This window comes from Rousettus aegyptiacus, unplaced genomic scaffold (genome assembly GCF_014176215.1).
Source record: "Rousettus aegyptiacus isolate mRouAeg1 unplaced genomic scaffold, mRouAeg1.p scaffold_m13_p_13, whole genome shotgun sequence".
Lineage (NCBI taxonomy): Eukaryota > Metazoa > Chordata > Mammalia > Chiroptera > Pteropodidae > Rousettus > Rousettus aegyptiacus.
In genome coordinates, this window is record NW_023416288.1 from 10545114 (window position 1) to 10569956 (window position 24843).

Sequence of the window (24843 nt, forward strand, 5' to 3'; positions counted from 1 at the left end):
TTGTTTATAAAAATTATTGAAAATACTATGGCTTCTTCCTTGAGAATTTTTATGCTTTACTGCATCCATTGACTTGTGATAGTCAAATCAATGCATTCTTTTATTTGCATCTGAAAAGATAAAGCATTAATTTAAACATTTTTTTCCGTTGTAACACTTATATAGCTAGAGAATTCTATATAACTTGAAATATTTCAAAAGAACTATAGTGCAAATATTAGAATAAAGATACCTTTTGAAAATCCTTGATATTAACCAGGTTGAATGAAAATATGTGATCCTTTGCTCCAACATACAGCCTGCTCCGTTCCTCATCCAAAAGGAAGGTATGATAACTGGAGCTGTTGGCCAAGCCATTGAAAGTGATCACATTGTTGGATTCCAACATTTCTGCAAGGTAACAAAGCAAGACATTGGGTGTTAATCTGAGGTCCTACTAATGGCATACTGTGATCTGACTACTGCCTGCTGTAGTTACTAATCAGTGGTTTTCTTCATTGCATTAAGAAATATCCAGGAGCTGATTTTTTTTACATTTCATTAAAATGGGAATTATTAATTTGCTAATATCATACTGAAGACCACATACTCCTACAGAAAAGGAAAAAAAAATACCTTGTTCACACAACTAGTCCGGTATAATCTCTGCTTTTAGGGATGGATTAGAGTGGTCAATATTATATATAAAATGTCTTTAATTTTACAAGGACTCATTTAAGTGGCTTCATTTGCTCCAAGTCATTACCTAGAAGTACAAGTATAGGGGCCAACAGAGAAGAAGTAGTGTGGGGCAATGTCGTTTAACCTCTTAGGTTGTTTAAGGCTTCTTTTTATTGCAGAATTTTGATATATATTTTTGACTATTAAATCATTAGCTTTGCTATTTAAATTATTTGTAATATTTTGTAACTGACATATATAGAGAAGTTGAGTTAGGCTTTTATGAAAACATGAATTAAATTAATTTTACTATCTGACCTCAATTTTACAGTTTGTTATTGCTCTCCCATTTGCTTTTGCTGTGACTAGGCAAATATTGAACTTTTGGACTTGTATCAATCAAAATTACGTATATCACCACAACTCCCTTTGTTGATTTCTCAAAACTGTGTCCTGAATCAATGATTCAGATGTTTCCAGTGCATTAGAATTCTCATGGAATTAATTTCTATGAAATATTTTACTTGTTACTCTTATAACTTGTACCACACTGCCAATTATTACAATCATTTATTTATATAAATGACTTATCTACTAGAATTAACATTCCCTAATGTCAGGAAATATATAATTAATAGCTTATCATCTAAAACACACATGGCTTCTTTGATATTACCAGGTCAATAATATTAAATTGAACATCTATCTATCAACTTAGGTATCTGTGCATCCTTCTATCACTCCATCTTTCCATCTAGCTAGTTATCCGTCTTATACAGAAAATTACAAGAATTGTTAAAAATTTGTTAAAAGACATCTTTCAAAACAAAGTTCTTCATGAGAAACAGTGCAATACTGGGGCTGGTTTTATGCCAATCTCCGGCCACTGCCCCCACCACCACCCCCCCCCCCAAAAAAAAAAAGGAGGAAAGGAAGGAGAGGAAGAGAAGGAAGGGAGAAACAGACAAAGGGAGTTTCATTTATGTGAATCATATCTGAAATAAATAAGAGCTATTGTCTCCAGAGAGAAAAAAACAGACTCCACTACATAATATCTGAATTTAAATGCCATTCCTCCGAACAGTGTCCAAACGATTGCAAAAGTGCGATGCTACAGAGAGTTAATACAAGATTGAAATTTCAGGCACTTCGAGCTGGGTGAGGATGAAAAGGGCTACTACCAGAGACAGGGGCTATTTCACTGTATATGGTCATGTGTTATTTTAGTGTCTGCTTAAGGAGATATGTTCATCAAATAGACTGGATGCTCTTTACTTTTCTTTCCAATTCTAAACTCTGCAATTCTGCCCTATAGTTAGGTAAGCAAAATAAATAAATAAATAAATAAATAGATAGATAGATAGATAGATAGATAAAAAATTTTTTTAAAAAAAGTCCATCTGAGTCTAAACTAAGACAATTGCATAAGTATATTAATCAATAAGAGGGCCATTTAAGAAACACTAAGTTATATTTCAGTTGGAAATACATAAAACTACATATAGGATCTCTAAGTATCAAGTGGAAGAAGTTATAGGAAGACAAATAGTATAGCTACAGAACATGGAGTAGAACACAGAGGCATTCAGTTACAGGTAAGAACATAAGAACACTAGTCTCACCACAGTATTCATTTACTAGGTATGCAAACTAGAATGAGTTCCTTACACTACCCAGGCCTCCATTTTTGGAAGATGTGGTTAATAATATATCCTCCAAAAGTTACCAAAGAGGTAAAATTAGCTAATTCATCTACAACACCTAGAGTAATGGCATAGTAAGCACTCAGTTAAGATTACCTATTTGTATAAACAGAGGTTAAATATTAATTAGTACTTTCAATCTTCTTAACCAGAAATGGAAAATTAGGATCCAGATGGAGCAGAATAAAAAAATTACTTTTCTGATTATCTTATCAAGTATACTAACTTGTTAACACATTAATAATTTTATATGGTAAAGGGATAAATAAGAAGAGCAATATACTCCAATTTATATTAATATTAAATATAATAACCTTTTTAAGAATTATGAAATATTTTTGTTTGCCAAATCCTGTATACTGAATTACAAATAATATAATGACTTTCTATATCATAATTCCAAACAAATATTCATCCAATTGAAAAAAATGTTGCAGGATGAATTTTGTAAATTAGTTCAGGGAGAATTTTCGATTCCTCAGCACAGACAACTTTAAGAAAAGTCTTTAGTGGTGTTTGTATGAAATCACTCTGGAAACAAACTACACTTTTTAAAAAATATTACAGCTGGATCATTTCATTAAAAAATAGATAATATTTTCCTGGAGTATAGGTTAGCAGCTGTTTTCCATTGCTTTCAAATGTTCTTAACTTTGCTTCATCATTCCTTTCGCTCCAATTTCTTTAGATGTTTCTCTCTCTCAGGGACTCTTGACATTGCTTTATAACTGAGAGAAGAGTCTTTTTGAAACCTTCATGGCAATGAGCCACAGCAAATTCTGGGTTGCTTAGGTTATCTCATCACTTTCCAGAGCAAAAATACCTCGGTTAAAATCAGAGACCTTTTCTCTAAATCCAGAGCTCACATTCTATAGTATTGTTTTACTTTTTTTAATTTATGATTTCGTTTTTTCTATATGTAGATACATTCAGCTGAAATTGCTATTAAGTAACTTCAACTTTGTTCCTACTACTTCAATGTTTTAGGTGTTTCTTTTCAGCATCTATTATATAAATCTTACCATGACATAAACTGGCATGAGAACTAAAATAAATATTCAAAAACATGAGATGTTTAATATTTCACTACATTTTTACATCTGGCTTATGCTCATAATCAAATGACACCACATGTTATTTTAAAGAATAACGTAAATTTCTATAGCATCAACTTGACTATGATGAATCCTAGTAGACCAAGGTATGTAAATGTACTAATTCCTTTTGGGCCTAATTCAGTTTTTCTCTTGTTGAGACATTACTTCAACTTATACATAAAAAGAAATAAATGTAGGATTGTAATCCAAAGTGCCATTTCAGACAAACTCTCTTTAATGAACTATATAGTCTTAAAAATGAAATGTGATTAAACAAACATTCTCTTTATTCTAGATTAATGAAATAATTTAGTGTTTCTATGATTTGCTTAATGGCACAATAGAAGATATACTGATTATATAGCTAAACAAATAGTTTATGCTCAATAAGCTCTAACTGTTATCGCCATTATCATAGAAGTCAATGTAGACAGTAAGCTTAAGTATATAAATTCTCTAGAAGGAAATATCAATTCATATATTTTCAATCAACAGTGTAGTCAATTATTAATAAATTGAACTCTCTAGTTCCAAAATATAACCTTATGAAATTCAAGATACTTACATACAAAGCCCATTTGACAGATTTCCTTCTAATGTAATAACATAGCAAAAAAAGAAAATAAATTGTATTTAACCTTTTTTTTTAATCAGAATATCCTACCAAATAATCATGGGAGACAAACACTGATCTTTTCAAATGAGTCAATTTTAATTTTTATTTCACTTATTTATAAATTTTCAGATTTGTCTTTTTCCCCTAAATTCATCATGACCTTTAATTTAGCTATATTTAAATAATAATAATAATAATAATAATAATAATAATAATAAACATTGTTAGTAATCACTGTCAGTACATTTTTAAGATATTTTTACTTTGGGTAGTAACACACAATGCAATATACAGATAACAAATTATAGAATTATATGCTTGAAACTTATATAATTTTATTAACCAATGTCATTCCCATACATTTAATAAAATTTAAAAATATATTGAAAAATTATTAACAGAGACTCATGGACATGGACTATAGACTAGTGGTTACCAGATGGTAGAAGGGAGGGGGGAGGAGGGAAGTAAACAGGGTAAAGAGGGTCAAATATATGATGACTGAAAGAAATCTAACTATGAGAGGTGAGCACACAGTGTAAATATATATATGCCTTACTGTTAAAGTGTACAGCTGAAACTTATTGGATTTCATGAACCAATGTCATCACTAAATAAAAAATAAATTAAAATAAAATTAGAGAAAGAAAAAATTATTGTGTAAACTGTTATTCTTACGTATTTATTTTAATAAATGAAAAGAAAAAAGATGGAAAAATTTACATCAAAACCATAAATTACTATCCACCTCTACATAATAAAGTTGTTAAGATTATCTTTAAGATAAACATATTTACAGAGATAATTACATTACAATGACTGGGAAGAAACTCAAAAGGCGCTGAAATGAATACTGATTTCTAGAATGCAAGACTGCCCAGAATGAGACTTTTTATAGGATAGAAAACTCCTGTATACCTGACTTTCAAATCCAAACAACAGCCACCATGTTTTTTATATTTCTCTTGCTTCCCCTTCTCCCTCTCTTTCTCCTCCCTTCGTCCCTCCTTCTCCTTTTTCCAGTTTTATAGCATGAAAGGTAATAGGATCCTATATTTGCTGAACTCAAAAGAATTGTCTGTTTTCATTGGTGGCTTTACATTTATGTCTTTTTTCCATGACTCGAACCTTGTACTTTTTAAAGAACACTCAAAGATCCCATGTGAAGAAGTCAGAGGCTGAGTTTATATTATGCCAAAATATTTTGACTAAATGATGACCATATTCAGATATTTGTAAATATGGAAAGTTCATCAAGGTCCAAAATTTTAAATACTATATTTCAGTGTTTCCTAAATCAAAATAGGCTACAAATAAAATTTGGCAACTTTTTTTTATTGCATTATTATAAACTAAAAAAGTACTATTTACTTTCATAATCACTTCATACAAAAAGAAAGAGATATGTTATTTAACAAAAAGGACAGAAAGGACAAAAACACACAAACGCAATCATCTTTAGAGATGAATAAATGTATATTATGGAAAACTTCACCCTATTTTTCTACTTTATTTTTAAAGCTTATTACACAAAAGGGAAGTTTTTCTTTTTCTCTTTTCCCCACTGACATGCTCTAAGATAAACTTTTTGAATGATGAACTCTGCTCCTAGTATTTCTGGTCAGTGCATCTTGTCATGGCATAGACATGTTTCTATTTATTTGGTGATGCTGAGTGTACTCTCTTAATTTACAAAGTTTAGTAAACATTGTTCAAATGTATTTAGAAAAATCTATCTTCTAAATTTAATAGCAGAAAACATGCAAAATGTGCATCAGGTTCACACATCCTGGTCTGAAATTAACTTTTACCTTAACTACATTTTCCAACCTGTGTCAGAAGCAACACCACTCTACAAAAAGCCCCATCGCCTTTGCCTAGAACATTTCTCTTCTAAATTCTTCTTCCAATGTATCTCTTTGTATTTGCTGATGGTCTGATCTCTAATGTCTCCATTATATTAAATATATGCCAGGACTCTCCTTTGCCAGATGCTTCTCATTCATAGTTGATGTGAATAATCAGCTTTTTGGCAAGGATAGCCTCCCCGATCAAGGTACAAAGTACCCACAATGAGATTTGGACAAGTATAGATCCATTCCCAGCCTAAGCCCAGTTTCCATGCTTCTGGACCCCATACAATACACAAGTGTCCTGAACCACATTGTCAGGGAGGGGTAATACATTTCCCTGTAAATAAGCATGTAAAACATCAAGCGCAGGCCTCTTAATTTGTGACATTAATTTGTTGTCCACTTTTTATAATGTCAAAAAAATATGAGTTTACAATCTAATCTAACAATTCAGATTTTTATTATTAAATAGTCATTTAACTACTAGTTCAACAAACATATATTCTGTCCTTTTGACATGTAACACAGAGGCATTATTGGTTAAGAAGTTGATGGAATATAAAGATTCATAAAAACCTTGATGGAAAGTTACACAAATGCCATCAGAGAAGCAAAAATTAAATGAACAACATGACATAAATAATAAGAGCTCAGGGAGCTAACTGGAGGGAACAATTAATATCACAAGGAGAAGTAGATTAAATCTGGTCTTAAAAAATGTATAGAACTTTCACTGGCAGAAAGAGGTATTCTAGAGCTTTCATTCCATGCAGAGGACATGAATAAAGACCAAGAGAAAGAAATAAGGGGAAAAAAAAAAGGAAAGAAGTTTTTAGTGTCTACTATGTGCCCCCAACTGTTGAACGGTTTATAAGTGTATTCATTTAAGCCTCATGACCACATTGTGAGGTGGAAATTTTCATTCCCATTTAATCTCATGAGGAAATTGACTCAGATAGATATTGAGAATATCCTAGGTCACAGAGCTGGTGTGCTGTAGAGTCAAGATATCCACTTCCATCTGACATCAGAGGCCAGACTCTTTATATCTTACTCCAACTACTTCTAAAAGGGTAGAATTTTGTGAATAGTAAGAATTGATTATGTTAAAAACTGAGAAATGTGAGAAATATAAAAATACATTCTGAGGAATACAAAGAACTGATTGTTGATAAGTTTGGTTACCTCTCACTATTATATAACTTGCCTTAGTTTCTTGAATATTTATATTATTCTATTTGTTTTATATTTGGTGTTTTTACACAATAATAACTGGATAATCTTATCTGAAACTATGGCTTTTATCACTAGCAGTATTTTGAGGTCTCAAATGCATATCTTCCAAGATAGATTTCCCTCCAAAGACCAAACACTTACTAGAAACCTCTATTTAGCTATTGCACAAACAGCTCAGAGTCCTCATGACTCAAACAGAAATCACTCCATTTTCTTTTTTCCATTATTGACATCATACTTTTCTATACGTTTTAAAAGTGGTTGCAAATATCACTCATCCAAAGAATCATACAAACCAGAGCCTCTTCATAACCCACAGAAACAATTCATCACTTCAGTTTTGTTTATCTCTATATTTATTCTGTATTTTCTTTTGCTTACATACTCACTGTCAGTCACAGTTCCTCTTAATTTTCCCTTGATTATTATAATTAGAATTATCTTCTAACAGAACTTCCTCTCTAGGTTTTCATCAATAAATGATGTTATGCACTGCCTTCAGAAAAATTTTTCTACATAATAAATAAAACTTTCTTCTCACAAATTTGAGAAAAAAAGACACTTTTACTCTATTCCCCTCCCCTCAATCTCATGAAAACAAAGAAAGAAAAGGAGGCAAGAAAATAGAGGAAAATATCCATACTAAATGAAGAGAGGAAACAATAACAATGAGATATCAAATCACAAATTATTGAGAAAACATATCCTGAAACATCTTGATATAGAATGTTGAAATCTGGCACATATTCACATATTCATATAGAATAGAATTTGTAATCAAAGGGTTACAAATCATAAAACTTGCATTTGCAAATGCTTTGTTACAGAAACAAACTCTAGGAGTCTAAATGACTCTAAGATTATTGAAAAATGGCCATAAAAAAGTGGAAGTATAACTAAAGTACAAAGGCAGCATGATCATCTTCATCATCATCATAATTATCACAATTTACACTTTCTTGTCAGATACTGTTTTAATCTCTCACACACAGGCACACACACATCACATACAATGTTTATTGTGTGTGACTTATTCTTTTAATAAAGGAAACTACTGTAGGTAAAGTACAGTGAAGGCAGGAGTGCAAGGTGTGAACATCAAACTACTCCACAGAGTGTTTCTGATTGGGTTTCACAAGAAACACACCAATCACAAAAAAATATGAAAAATTGAGGAATATATTTTCCTAGAAAAAAATATATTGAAGGTTTTGGAGGTTGTTTCCAATTGTAAACTCCTCCAGTTAATTCCCCTACTGTCAGAAGAATATAAAAAGTTTACCAAAATGCAATTCAAGAGCCCAGGAAAGAAAAGGAATTGACCTAGGAGGGTTAATGCTGGTAGTCAACGTTCCAAACTACATAATGAACTCAAATTTTCTTTGAAAGAGATGGAATTGATTAATGAGAAGATAACAGGAATGAAACATAGATAGTAAAACCTAAATATAAACTTATATCTGCAGGCTGAACTGTCACTGTCTTCCAGGAAAATCTAATTTTATAGAAGGATCAATCATGGATCTTACTAAATAAAGGAAGAATATATTTGGGCTCCTTGAATATAAAGCAAGTCACCTATAGAAGGGAAGTAATCAGGTGCCTTCCTACTTGCAAGCAACATTATTTGACAGAAAACAAAAAGGGACTTTGTGAAAATCCTTAAGTGAAAACAGAGGTGACTCAAGTTTATAACAAATAGACTGTCTGTCAAACATTCTCAAACATGCAAGGTTTAAATATACAGAACATTCAACCATTCAAGAAACTACAGCAATAGAAACTTCTTAATAATGAAATTCATTCAAGCAAAGCATGAATCAGAATCAAAAGCACAGATATTACATCACTTGCTGCTTTAAAACCTGCCAAAAAATTCCCAGTGTCTATGTGATTTGAGCCTTTTCTTTGTTCCACATGTATTTCTTTTTCACTCATTCACCAATAGTGTATAAGTGTGTATACTTAAATATACAATGATATATAAATACACACACGGTTATTTCCAATTAATTTAATACTTTGCTATTTATAGTTTTCATAGCTCAGAATGTTCTCCACACCCTCCAGTACTCTCAATCTTCCACCCTCACCTGCTTAGGTGACTCTACAAACCTTTTGGAATCTAGATAGATTCTCTCCTGTGATTTCCCTGACCTTCTAAGGGACTGTGTATGTTGCCTTCCTTTCTGAAACACAGTGCTATGTAAAAATGTAGATTAATCTCTGCTATTGTTTTTTAGCTTCCTTTCTAGAAGAAAAATGTGCTGCTCTTATTTTTGCATTCCTGGTTCTTGAAACTTTTCCTGGCATATATCTAGTCCTGGAACATAGAAGAAAGTTTCTCCATAAATACTATTTGAAAATCCTTTTATTTTTTATTTTTTTGACAATGCAACAAAAACTCAGAAAAAAGTAAATATAATAACAAATATCTAGGAATAAAACAAATGTAGCAACATATATTATATGTCAAATTATATACTGGATTTTCTAGTTAGTCATACATTACATTCAAATGACTAATGAAATATGCAGTCTAAAATCTAACTTATTTACGACATGGCTATAAAATTATACAAAATAGCTAACTTTAAAAGTCTATGTGCCAAACACTGTTATCGTCATTGTACATACGATAATCAGATAAATAATGTTTTCCGGAATATCTTCCAAGACAGATTTCTCTCCAAAGGTCAAAGACTTGCTAGAAGCTTCTATTTAGATATTTCACAAACATAGCGCCATGTAACCATGTAGATTAATCTCTTCTTTATTTTTTTTTAACTTCTGTTTAACTATTGCAATAGCTGTTGCTACTAATCACCAAAATAATTGCAACAGCAATAGTAAAACTATTTTAGAGAAATTGAAGATAGGAGACATGTTAAACTACTGCTATAAACTATAGCAATAGAACTATAAACTAAAGGAAGAATATTTTTGAATTTCTTGAATAAGAAGCAAGTTGATAATACACACTTTATTGTACTATAGCAATAGTAGCTAAAACTATAGTGTATAGCAATAATTTAACTTGTTTCTCATCGATTTTTCTCCACTTTAGTATGTATTTCAAGGCACCACCTTATAAATTGATCTGAGCATATTTCAAAAAATGTAATATTTTTATTAAAAAGAACAAACAACACTTTCACTTACCACCATTACCTTAGCCCAATCTCTCTAATAAAAGTTGCAGTCTCTATTTTCCTTTGGTACCTTATTTTTATAAGTCCCTTTTTAGTACCCGTGTCTATTAATTTTCATAATTCTATTAGAAATGGCCAATTTATTTGTCCCTAAACCTGGCCTGCTCTCTCTTGCTTCTGGTTTATTTTCCCTGTTCTCTTGCTTCAAGGTACACTTAGAAGCCATATGCCTTGAGAATTAGCAGGTTTTATCCCTTCCTCTGATGCCCTACCCATTTTGATCATAACACACTAATGCATTAATTGCATGCCACTCATCCATATGGGCTTAGGGAACCTGCTTTAGTTCTCTTTCATATGAAGTTGGCATAGTGCCATATGAATTTAATTATATGTAAAAAAATAGTTAGCTACATAATTAATTAATTACTGAATTTGAGCTCTAAAAAGATCTTGAGATTATAAGGTCTGATTACCTCCATTTACGAAAGAACATAAGTGACTTTTATCATTAACAGTTGCAGAGGACAGGTTTAAATTCAGTTCTTCTGGCTCTCAGTTCAATGCTCTTTCTAAATAAATTTCTAGAAAAATGTAACTATTTTTTTTTTTTTTTTTTTTTGTGACCTGATTCCTGAAATGTATGTTTCTGGTACAAGTTATATGCTCAAAAGATAAAAGTTGTGAATAATTTACAAAATGGCTAATGCATAATGTTAATTTCACTTCTTGGAAAAATAACAAGAGTTTAAATGCCATTATTATATAAAGCAACTAAATGTTTTAAGGTACATAAAAATAATTAATACAAATATGTATTGAAATTGATCACTCATTTCTGTGCAGGATGATTAGTCAGTAAAAAATTAAAATTAAAGTATGTTCCTTTTACAATTTATATTGGTTTAATTTAGTGCTTTGAGCAATGGGCTAGTAATCCATAGATCGAAACTTTGTTTTTGATTCTGTCTTACATCTTAATTATTTATGAAACCGCAGTACAGGCAGGGTTCTCTTAACAGTCAGTTCAACAGCAAATGTTCACTGAATGCCTGTGACTGGTAAGCATTTTATTATCATTAGCAAAGTTTAAAAAAAAAGAGAATTATCTGTTTAATATAATTGAAAGTGTGATTTTGCAGGAATTCTTGGTCAATTATTTATATATATCACAGCATATGTTTCCATGTGTTCTTCAAATAATGACCATATGACCAAAATAAAGCAAATATTTTCTGATATGTACAAATTGTATATTTCATTTTTTTCCAAGAAAAAACTGTGGAAAATATTCCCATATGAAGAATTAAATAGTTACAAACTACTTAATCACTTATTTGTCCCATATGACCATTATAAAAAAATTTTTAACTACTTAAGAATAATTTATTTGAATTGTTCTAATGGTCAGCAAATGAGCTTTTATTGAAGAAAGAAATTGAGTATTTTACCAGTATTTTTCCATCATGTCACATTTGTGGGAGGAAAGAAGCCTTCCCTATTCACTAACAAGAACAAACAAACAAACAAAAAACAAACAAATAAAAAAACATTTATTTTAGTGTTTATGGGTATCCTAATTTGATTGAAAAGAGTCCATTTAATTTTTTGAGTTGGAATGGAGAGAGACAGTCACAAGGAAGTCTAGGAGATCATATGGACATTCTCAAGGATTAATCAAGTAATCAAATCAGAGGAGCATGTTGTATGTGGCTGGGGTTAGGTAACACCCAAACCTCAGATTTCACTGACAGAAGGTGTTTACTATATATATGTTTATTGAATGAATGACTAAATGGATTTCTGATTAATTGGATAAAATGGACATGTTTATGAGTATGTAAGACTACATGTGGGTTAGATAACCCATAATTTATCCAGCTGTCTTTACCACTTCTACGCTCTTCATTCTCTAAACTGCATAATAGTGTCTAGATGCCACAAACAAATGTAGTTTGTTAGTGTAAAAAAGTAGTTGTTGTCGACCAGAAAGCTTATTTTAATGTCTCTTTTATGTGGGGGAAAAGGAAGAGAGGGCACTCATATGACATATCTAGGCATGTCTTACTCCTTTAACTAGAATAGAAATATTTTTATTATGAAAGTTTAAGATTTACCCATAAAAGAATTTTGTTTGAATAAGATTTTTTTTACAGAGGGATGGGAGGGAAATGAGAGAAGATGGTGTAGAAAACCAATGAACTCAAAGAATCTCTAGATAAAATCATTTAACATGTTCAGGTATTTTCTAATCTTAGTGACAATAATATCCAATTTAGGATGGCATACTATAAATGTTTTCCCCCTAATGATATATTTAATTTTGGAGTGGATATGTTTCAGAATTTATTAAGTAATGAAAGACAGATGCCCTAATGAAACCAGTTCATAACAATTCATTAACTTTTGATAATTTCTTGACATACACAAATAAAAGGGGGGAATGGAATTATCATATAGGTGATTTTGGCAAAATTCAGATTTTTTATATTTTGCTCTCCTAAAATAATTTTTTTTGCAAAAAATAATCTGATAGTATTAGTTCTATGATTTACTTAATAAAGAAAAAATTGAAGAATTTTATCTTATATAGAAAAAAAGGCAAGTTTAAATTGTTCTTTTTTATCTTCTAAACATATTCTACTGTAAATATATTCTAAGATTGGGTTATGTTTAGAACTGTTCTGGGATCAAAGTTAAATATAATATATTCCAGGTTTGGTTTAAGAGCCCTGAGGACAACTCAGTGATTCCTTATAATGAGACTAAAAAATCCTGCTTGTTTGTTGAAAATCCTTGCTCTCCCAGGGGTCATTATATCAAGCACATTCCTGGATTGGACAAGACAGAAGACATTAAAGATTCTCTAGACCAGTGTAGGACACATAGACTTTATTCCCTCAAGGGCAAATGTCTAATTCAGAATCAGATTTATCTCTTCTTCAAGAGTGGGTAAAAAAGTATCTTATGTCAATTTCATACTTCATCAAAACACATGATTGTTTCCTTTTTTACAAAACAACAACAACAAAAAAACCAGAATAGTAATAGTAATGTTAGAACAAGTAATAAGTGTGAAATATGATCTTTTTCATCCCTTCTGGCCACAGCACACATTTAAAATGTGACTCTTCTAGTATTCTAAATGCCAAGAATAACAAGTATAAAATTTGCCTCTAGATGTGAAGGATGAGAAAGTGTTGGCGCTAATAAGTTCTAATGAAATCCTTGGAGCACTTTGATGTGAGCAACAAAAGAGACATGCAACATTATCTAAGGTCACTAATTCCATAATTATTTCATTTCCCTGATACCTGTTTTTTGCATGTAAATAATTAAAAATTATCTCTACCAGTTACTTCTTTATAACAATATTGTTATTACTAAACTTTGGATTAAATTATTAAAAATAATTTTATACCTTTAAAATCAAAACATGTTTATTTCTTCAAAGACACAAATTTTCTTTTCGAATTAGTAAGTTATTATGAAAATAATGACATGAATTTCTATCTCACAAAACTTGCTTTAAAAGCTGAGGTTGGCACATGAGGAAACATTGGAAGAGTAAGAGACGTCCCCAGATCTCTCCCCTTGAAACGACAATAAATTGAACATCTAAAACTCAACAAAAAACACCCAAACTGCACACCGACACATCTGAATATGGGATCTGTGCATAAGAGCTACCACAGATCAGAACTCCAGTGTCAGATGGTGGACAGAGTAATTAAGAAGCTACCTCTCGCAGCCTCTGGAGCTGTCTGTAAGAGGAAGGAGAGGGGAGAAGGAGAGGCAAGTTTCCTGAACAGCGCTGCCTGGAAAAACTGTGAGCTTGTCGTGGCAGGCTGGCAGCAGGGCCTAGTCATCAGGGCAGAAGGCAGAGAAGCGAGATGACAGAAAAACAGCAGTTGATTTTTACCTGCTGTGGTTGCAAAACAGGCTGAGCCGCAGCCTGGAATCCCCAACCCAGAGTGCCCCTCCTCCCATACCCTCCAAGACTGATCTCTGTGGAGCCTCAGGGAAATCTGAACAAATGCTGCCGAGACTGTCGCTGACACTTACAGGGACTGAAACTGAGGGTAGCAAGCATGATTAAATATCTACGAGAAAATTTAAAAAGCGTTATTAAGACTATATAAAGCAGGGATCCAAGAGGCTTAGACGCCACCTACTGGAAACCAAAAGAAAAGCGCCTTCTTTGCAACAGGCTAAAGAGAAACCTTTATATAATAAATCTTTCTGGAAAAACAGTAGAATACACTTCCATTAATGCCTAGGCAGAGTTCATTAAACACCATGAGCAACTAGGTGACAAGGTATCTCAGAAAGAAAGAGGAAAATCTCCAGAAAATAAGCTTACAGACATAGAAATATGTGACTTAAATGACAGAGAATTCAGGATAGTACTCTGAAAAAACTCAATGACATTCAAAAAAACTCAAATCAACAATTTCAGGAATTGAAAAAACAACTGTATGAGCAGAGCAAGGAGATTGAAACCCTCAAAAAGAACCAAATAGAACTTCTGGAGATGAAGAACACACTGCAAGAGTTGAAAAATGAAATAGCAAACTTGGGAAATAGAGGCAACTAAGTGGAGGAAAGGATCAATGATATCAAAGACAGAAATCTAGAAATAAATCAGAAGAAGAGAGAAACTGAAAAATGAAAAATAATGAAAGAGAAATTTAAGAACTAGCTGATACCATCAGGACAGGAAACATAAGAATAATGGGCATTATCGGAGGCAAGGAAAAGGAACAGGGATTAGAAGGCATTTTCAGACAAATAGAATTTCCCAAAGCTAAGGAATGATCTGAAGCTTGGAATTCAAGAAGTGAACAGAACACCCAATTACATCAACCCAAAAAGGCCGTCACCAAGACACATTGTATTAATATTATCAAAAATCAATGACAAAGACGGAATTCTCAGGGCAGCCAGGGAGGAAAAAAACAATAATGTATAAAGGTAAACCCTTTCACTATTAAGTGAAAGGAACTACTGGCCTAGAATAATGTATCCAGCTAAGTTCTCCTTTAGATATGAAGGAGAAATTAAGACTTTTTCAGACATACAAAAATTGAGGGAATTCTCTCCTATGAGGCCTGCACATACAATAATGAAAGGAGTTGTTACCTAAAACAAAATTACAAAAAAAAAAAAAAAAAAAAAAAAAAAAAACAACCAAAAACCAAAAACCAAAAAACAAAAACCAATAATAAATAAATAACATAATTAGGAGTAAAATGACTATCAGGCAAATAGAAGCAGAGGAGTGCAACCCTTACTAAAACAGAGCATTATTAACTTAAACAATAAGAAAAAAATTGTTACAACATGATAGTAATGAATGTTCAGCACACATAGGAACAAATTGAGACAGCAATGACTGAAAAGAGGGGGATTCAAAGATCTGAATTCACAAAGGGGAATAGAGATTAGGCAAAAGCAGAAGAAAATGAATGCCTGTGCTTGACATATTCATAATGATAACCACACGCCAAAGATTCAGAACCATTGTATAACATAAAACGAGAAGGACCAGAGGGAAAACCCACAAAAGCCAACCAAAATAAAGAAAACAGAAACACAAGGACAAGGAAGCAATGGAAACACCAAAATACAAGAAAGCAAAAAATAAATGGCTATAAGAAGACCTCATATTTCAATAATCACTCTAAATGTAAATAGATTGAACTCACCAATAAAATGTCACAGAGTTGCAGAATGGATCACAAAACAAACCCCAACCATGTGCTGCCTCCAGGAGACACATCTAGGCTCCAAAGACAAATATAGACTCAAAAGTGAAAGGGTGGAAAATGATATTTCAAGCAAATGGCACTCAGAGAAAAGTGGGAGTAGTGGTACTAATATCAGACGAAATCAACTTCAAAATCAAAAAGTAAAGAAAGATACTGAGGGACACTTCATAATGATAAAGGGAATCATGCACCAAGAAGACATAACACTTATTAATATCTATGCTCCCAATCAGGGAGCCCTGAAATATAGAAAGCAATTACTAACAGAACTTAAGGGAGAAACAGACCAAAACATTATCATAGTAGGGGACCTAAATACCCCGAGGTCAGATATGGACAGATCATCCAAACAGAAAATCAATAAGGAAATAACATCCTTAAATGACATATTAGAACAACTGGACATAATTGATAGTTACAGAGCCTTCCATCCCGAAAGAGTTGCTTATTCATTCTTCTCTAGTGCACATGGAACATTCTCAAGAATCAACCACATACTGGGATACAGAGATAGCCTCAACAAATATAAGAAGGTTGAAATCACACTGACCATATTCTCTGGTCATAATACTTTGAAACTAGAGATCAATTACAAAAAGAAATCAGGAAGAAACACAAATACATGGAAATTAAACAACATATTACTGAAGAATAACCGGGTCAGAGAAGAAATAAAAAAGAGATCAAGAGATACAAAGAAATCAATGATAATGATACTACAACATATCAAAACTTTTGGAACATGACAAAAGTGATCATAAGAGGAAAGTTCATATCATTACAGGCCTACCTCCAAAAACGAGAATAAGCCCAAATAAGAAACCTAATACTTTATATTAAAAAACTAGAAAAGGAAGAACATATAAATCCTAAAGTCAGCAGAAAGAAAGAAATAATCAAAATTAGAGTAGAAATAAGTGAAATTGAAAAAAAGATGATAGAAAAAAATAAATGTAACAAAGAACTGGTTTTTTGAGAAGGTTAATAAAATTGACAAATCTCTGGCTAGACTCACTGAAGAAAAAAAAAGAAAGGAGACAAGCAAATCATGGATGAAAGAGAGGAAATTATGACCGACATCGCAGAAATACAAAGGATGACACAAGAATACTGTGAAAAATTATATAATACCAAATTTAATAACCTAGAAGAAATGTACAAATACTTAGAAAAATAATATCTTCCTAGACTGAATCAAGAACTGGAAAATCTAAATAGACTGATCAGCAGTGTGGAAATTAAAACAATCATCAAAAACCTGCCAAAAAAATAAAAGTCCAGGACCAGATGGCTTCACCAGTGAATTCTACCAAATGTTCAAAGATTTAATACCTATTCTCCTCAAACTCTTCCAAAATATCAAAAAGGAGGCAATACTTCCCAACACATTTTATGAGGCCAACATTACTCTGATACCAAAACTTGGTAAAGATAATACACACATAAAGAAAACTACAGACCAATATCTCTCATCAGCACACATGCAAAAATTCTACCTAAATAAAATACTAGTGAACCAAATATAGCAACATATTAAAAAGATTATACACCACGATCAAGTGGGCTTCATCCCAGAGGCACAGAGATGGTTCAACATATGTGAATCAATTAATGTGATACACCACATAAACAAATTCAAAAATAAGAGTCATATGATTATACCAATAGATGCAGAAAAAACCTTCAACAAGATACAACAACGATTTATGATCAAAACACTTAACAAAATCAGTATAGAAGGAAAGTACCTTAACATAATAAAAGCCATCTATGACAAACCCCCAGACAACATTATATTTAAAGATGAAAAACTAAAAACCTTCCCTCCAAGATCAGGAACAAGGCAAGGCTGCCCACTATCACCACCGTTTTCAATATAACATTGGAGGTCCTTGAAGTGCAATCGGACAAGACAAAGATATAAAGGGCATCCAAATAAGAAATGAAGAAGTCAAACTGTCACTATTTGCAGATGGCATGACTCAATATAGAAAACCCTAGACTCCATAAGAACACTACTAGAAACAAAAAGCAAATACAGTAAAGTTACTGAATACAAAATCAACGTTCAAAAATCCATAGCATTCCTATACTCTAATAATGAAATGTCAGAAAAAGAGGTGGAAAAAAATAATTCCTTTTGCAATTGCAACAAAAAGAATAAAATACCTAGGAATAAATTTAACGAAACAAGTGAAGGACTTATATAATAAAAACTATAAGAACTTATTAGAAGAAATCGAAGAAGATACAAAGAAATGGAAAGATATTCTGCGTTCTTGGATTAGAAGAATCAGCATAGTTAAAATGACCATATTATCTAATGCATTATACAGATTTAATGCAATCCCCATCAAAATCTCATGGGCACTTTTTAAAGAAATAGAACAAGAAATCATCAGATTTGTATGGAAGCACAAAGACCTCAAATTGCCAAAGCCATCCTGAGGAAAAAAAAAATGAGGCTGGAGGCATCACTCTGCCCAACTTCAAAACGGCATGGTTTTGGCAGCAAAACAGACACACCAGGGGAACAGAATCGAAGTCCAGAAGTAAACCCATATTTATATGGGCAAATAATTTTTGATAAAGAAGCCAAAAACATACAGTGGAGAAAGGTAAGCCTCTTCAATAAATGGTCCTAGGAAAACTAGAAAGTCACCTACAAAAGAATGAAACTAGACCATTGTATATCGCCACACACCAAAATTAACTCAAAACGGATTAAGGACCTAAATATAAGATTTGAAACAATAAAATGCATAGAGAAAACATAGAAACTAAACTCAAGGACCTTGGACTTAAAGAGGATTTTATGAATTTGACCTCAATAGCAAGGGAAGTAAAAGCTAAAATAAACGAATGGGACTACATCAAACTAAAAAGCTTCTGCTCAGCAAAAGAAATCATCAACAAGGTAAAGAGACAACAATCTGAATGGGAAAATATTTTTGCAAGCAACACTTCTGATAAGGGCCTAATATCCAAAATATACAAACAACTCATACAACTCAACAACAACAACAACAACAACAACAACAACAACAAAACACAAATAATCCAGTCGAAAATTGGACAGAGGACCTGAACAGACACTTCTCCCTAGAGGACATACAAATGGCCAATAAATATATGAAAAGATGCTCAACATCACTAGCTATTAGGGAAATGCAATTCAAAACCACAATGAGATACCATCTCACACCTGTTAGAATAGCTTTAATCCACAGGATAAGTAATAACAAATGTTGAAGAGGATGAGGAGAAAGAGGAACCCTTATACACTGCTGGTGGGACTGCAAATTTGTACAGCCACTATGAAAAACAGTATGGAGGTTCCTCAAAAACCTAAGAATTGATCTGCCATATAATCCAGCAATCCCTCTACTGGGTATTTATCCTAAAGAATTGAAAATCCATATCCAAAAAGATATTTTCACACTGATTTTAATAGCAGCATTATTCACAGTGGCCAGGACATGGAAGCAACCGAAATGTCCTACGATAGATGATTTGCTAAAGAAAATATGGCACATATATACAATGGAATATTACTCAGCCGTAAAAAGAGATGAAGTACTGTCATTTGCGACAACATGGATGGACCTCGAGATAATCATGCTAAGTGAAATAAGCCAGACAGAAAAAGTTAAAAATCACATGATATCACTTATATGTGGGATATAAACCTAAAAGCAACAAATGAGCAAGACAAACAAATAGAGACTCATGAACATGGACTATTGACTAGTGGTTACTAATGGAGTAGGGGAGGTGGGGTGAGGTAAATGAGGTAAAGGGGGTCAAATATGGGGTTTAAAGAGAGGGTGAAATTGGCAAAGGGGATCAAAAATGGTAGCTGAAGGAAACTGGACTTTGGGTGGTAAATACAAAATAAAATATAAAAATGTCAAATGATAATGAACACCTGAAAATTGTATAATTGTATTAGCCAATGTTATCCCAATAAACTTAATTTAAAAAAAAAGCTGAGGTTATGTCTTTTCCTGTATCCCTAAGTGACATTACCTTTTGAAATAAGATTTCCAAGATTTTAAAAATTTATTTTAATTTTATATTTTCTTTTAAAAAGGCACTTATTTTTATTGGGCTAAATGCTACTACTGATAAAACTCAAAAAGTGATAGAAACTAGTAGAATTAAAAATTAAGAAAATATTTCTAGGCTTTTCCCAATTATAACTTATTTTGTCATTTTAAACACTCAAAGAGGAGAAATTATTTCTACTTAAAAAAATCAAAACTCTAGTTTAAAAGTTCAATGCTGAGTTTGTTTGATGAACTTAATGACTTCCACCTCATTTAGTAAATCAGAATCTAAAAAAAGCTACACTCAATCCTCTTGATAGGCTCTGGAGTTTATCAGCCCTGCTTTGCCACTTCATTAGCTGTCAAGAACCAGTAAGTGATATTGCTATGAAAGTCTTGATTCAGGTAGTTGAAAATGCACTTATTGCAAAAGTACCAATTACCAACCAGCTTGAAGTCAAAAGGGGGTGTATCCAGAAAGGCACATCATCCACATACGTACAGTTGGTTATCATTTTTGTAGACATCAAAGAAAGAGAGCGCGTTTGAACTATCAGCAGTTGTAACATTCACCAAAAGTACACACATTGATTTAATATACACTGCAGCAGAGTTATCATCGACCTTAGAACTCTTACCTTACAATCTTGTGAGGATGACAAAATAGGGATAAGAAAATGTGTATTTTCTTCCCAAAGAAAGAAGCATAAAATATAAAAAGTTCCATGTTTTAATCTCTATGCTTAATTCTTCTACTTGAATTTATATTATTTTTGTGGCCAATCTTCTCTTAAATGTATTTTTGTTTCACTAACTAAACAATTCTACCATGAACTTCCCCTGTAACACCAATATACTATTTGAGGTTCAAATGTTACTTAAGTGATATTTAATTTTATATAGCCTTTGATTTCCTCTCTACCTTCTGCCTTATTTCTGTGGTTGGTAAACAGAAAATTAAACAGGACAAACATTGGGGCATAAAATCTTAATCCAAACAAAAATTAGAAAATATTTTTGGTAATATTTACATGACATTATTTATATATTAGGAACTGCTGACCTTGTCTCTCTGCCTAGTGAAAGCAAACATATGTGTTAATGAATGAATGATCCTATGCTGGTCTGACTCATAACACTCTAGTTTCTTTTGGTGCTCCTGGGAAAGAAGGATTCCATGAGAAAATAAGTTTGGGAGAAAACTAAATATACACTATATTATACTTCAAATTAAGACAGTAAAAACTTTCGGATGTCTAGCTCTAAGTAAACTGTTAAGTATTAATTTTGCTTAAACAAACTACTAAACCCAATGTTTCCCAACATTCTATGGTTTGCAGTCTTTTTAAAAAAAATATGTAAAAGTACTCCAACTTTCTAAGACTATTTAGTGACATATTATTATATTAATGTCAGACCTTGATTGTTAAAATATAACACAATTTATGAATAAATACTAGGATGTTAAAATATCTTGGGGAAAATATTTGATGGAAATTATTTTAAAGTCATAATCATCAGATTAATTATTCTGAAAAGTGAATGCAGACCTATTCTTTCTTTGTGCTCTAATATTGTCTGAAAGTCCATCCTTTATCTTTTTAGAGAGTATCAGTATTGTAAGAATGATGCCCCATAGTTTCAGTAGATTCCTTAATAAAACTGTAACTTATTTTTAAAGATGTAAATTTCCAAATTAAAGAAAAATTATTTAAGGTAAATAAAAAACTTAGAAATGTGCAACACATAATATCTAATCCAGTTGAAACTGATTGATATGCAATCTGAATAAAAATTTAGGCAGTTTTTTTTAATAATTTCAATCACATGCATAGAACTGAAAAATAAAACATAGGTTGCTTAATGTTTTCTGTAAGTTTCAAGAGGCAGGTTTTGTGTGTGTGTGGGGGGGGGAGTTAAATATATATCTATGTCTGTGCATGTTTGTCAGGGAGGGTGTGCATCTGTTCTGGTGGGTGCCGGGTGCCTTCTTAGAGGTGGCCCAGTGAAAAAGGTCACCTGCTTCAGCGTGTTGATGCCTCCAGGTCTTCAGAGTGGTTGACAGGGTTGTGGCAACAAGTCTGTGAGCCCACCATCAGTTGATATCCCTGTCTTGTGATGCTTTGCTGAGTGAGCAAAGTCTCAGGTAGGAGGGTGGAACTGGTGAAGGATTTTGACCAGAAATTTAGATGGGAGATTATAAATTTTTGGCACATTTGCAGCCATTCTCCCCTCTCTGGGTCAGACATAGTTAATTGATCACCACATTCAGAATCTTCAAACCAAGGAGGCAGGCAGGCAAGCAGACCCTTCTGAAAGATAAGGATCATCTCTGCCTGCAGGACATGGAAAGTGAGCCTTCCGGGCACTATGGGCTCAGTGCCAAGCCCCTGATGCTAAGAGAGCAGTGTCCAGGTCTCAAAGCCATGGAGTAAGGCTATAGCTCACATCTAGGGCTCTATCTACTAGCCTGCTCCTTCTCTCAGCACCTTCAGACCCGCCTGGGATCCCTTATCATGAGTGTGGGGATGTTGGCTGGTTTCCTTGAAACATTCTTTACAGTACTGGCCGTGGGCCGGGAAGGATTTGTTGTACAAAACCTATGGTGAGCCCTGCTCAGAGAGGGGCCCCAAACCTACAGCAGCTTTTTGAGCATCTTCTCTGTGCTGGAGCTGATATCTGTCTCTATCACTAGGACTCAGAACAACCTACCTGTTTCCCATCAGTTCTCTGTAGTGGCTTTGCTATTCCTGTGAGTTATGGATCTCCCCAGGCCACTTCTCAGAGCCATAGGCACAGCCGTGGGAGTGACAGCTCCTGGAGCCCTTGCATGGGACCAGGTAGGGAGGCTTAATAATCAGGAAATTTCCTGAGACTCTGACTGGGTTGTCTTGGCTATAAGAAACACAACCTTTAAGATCTGAAACTGGGGGTTTGAGGGGGTGTTTTTTATTTTAATTCTTATTAAAATGTTAAAATAATATCCCTGAAAAATATTAAAACATTAACACAGATAGGTATAGTTAAAAATGTAGGGTGGGGCTGGAAGGGTGAAAATGGATGGGATGGCTGAGCGAGCCGAGTAAGTTTCATAGAATCTCGAAATCACGTCCAGCGCAGCTGCAGCCAGGAACTCACTGCCCAGAGGAAGCCTGATCTGGCGAGATCTCTGGCATTCTAGAGAGTCCCAAGGGGGCGGGGGGGACAAAAAACCTACAGTACACTTTTTTTTTTTTTTGGTGGCTCGAAGAGGAGGAATTGTTTATTCACATAATAGAAAAGCTTCAAAATACACAAACAACAACTAAAACAAATACACAAGGAAATAGGCACATCCACTTTTATATTCAGAGATGTCAACGAATCTTCAAATAATTGATAGAATCTTCAAATAATCGATATATATATTAGTAAAAATACAGAAAACTTAGACATTATTCAACATCTAGACATTTGTAGACACCTCCACCAAACAAGAATAAAATATACATTTGTTTCAAGTAAACCTGAAATACAAGATACCCATATTCTGGGTCATAGAGCAAGTCTCAATGAATATAAATAATTCAAGTCCTAAAGTATGTACTATGACTGCATGGAATTTTTTTCTGTTATTATTTCAAGGAAAATTGTATTTTCATGCTGAAGCAGCATGTTTGAAACACTTGAGTCCAAACATCTACCTCTCCTTGAGAGTTGTGGAATCCTTAAAATGACAGTAGCTAGTATAATTCCATTTGTGTGCAAGACATTACATTTTGCAAAAGCAGCTGTTTTTCATGGAATATGTCCAGGTTTTCTCCTCAGGATATAAACTGGTGACCTCATACTTCCAACTCAAGACCTATCTATCAACACTCTTTCCCATGTAAGATTTTCATTATGCAGGATCCTTCCGATGGTTGGATAAGCATATCCAGGACTACATAAAATAGTGTCTCTTTTAATTAGACTCAAATATGTTCAACTCCCAATAGATTTTCATGGCTTTTTAAAAAATTAATCTAAAGTTTCTGGGAAAATTTGGATGTATTTTATCTTTCATCAACTCTATACTTTCCTAGTCTACAGCTTTTACTTTTTAAGAATTTGTTGCACTTTGAACAGGTGTGCCTTATTCTTCTTAAACAACTTGACAAAAACACTTAACCTCAAATAGGTCATCTTTTTCACTTTGGGAATTTCTCTTAAGTAGAAGATTAGAAATTGTGTCAACTTGTATCAAGCATTGCTTTAAGCAGTTACCAAATGCAGTCTTCTTAGCTTCAATATTTGTTTCTTTACAATCATTAGCTTCTTATAATTATGTCCAGAGGATGAAGAAGGTAGAAGTCATAATGTTTTAAATATATTTCTACTCTAATATACAATAATAAAACAGTGTGCAAAGCTTGCGACCTGTTTGCAATGCGATCTGCTGAGATTTTGTTAAAGCTATACTGATTTTTTTCTTATATATAAGCAATATACTATCATAATTACTATCAAATAAATATAGTTTCACTGTAGGGTTAAGGAAGATTCAGAAAGCTTAATTTTTCTTCTGAATACCATATTTAATTATACATCTGATTTATGATGGAACTACTGGCAAGACGCTATGTTTTTCTTTGCCTCTGTTAGACGGCATGTGAAATACTTGCACCTACATATTTCTCAGGAAAACTTAAAAAGAAAAAAATGATGTAGTGTCTGAAGATCTTTAA

The 24843-nt window shown here is 32.9% G+C and overlaps 1 protein-coding gene across 2 annotated transcripts in view; it reads right to left on the reverse strand.

Moving 5' to 3' along the window:
* Positions 1 to 24843, reverse strand: part of SEMA3A (semaphorin 3A) — a 233973-nt gene that overhangs the window by 137608 nt on the left and 71522 nt on the right. For both annotated transcript variants that reach the window (XM_036230307.1, XM_036230306.1), the window contains exon 3: positions 233 to 390. In XM_036230307.1, coding sequence (XP_036086200.1) covers positions 233 to 390 — 158 coding nt within the window. The remainder of the gene's footprint in view (positions 1 to 232; positions 391 to 24843) is intronic.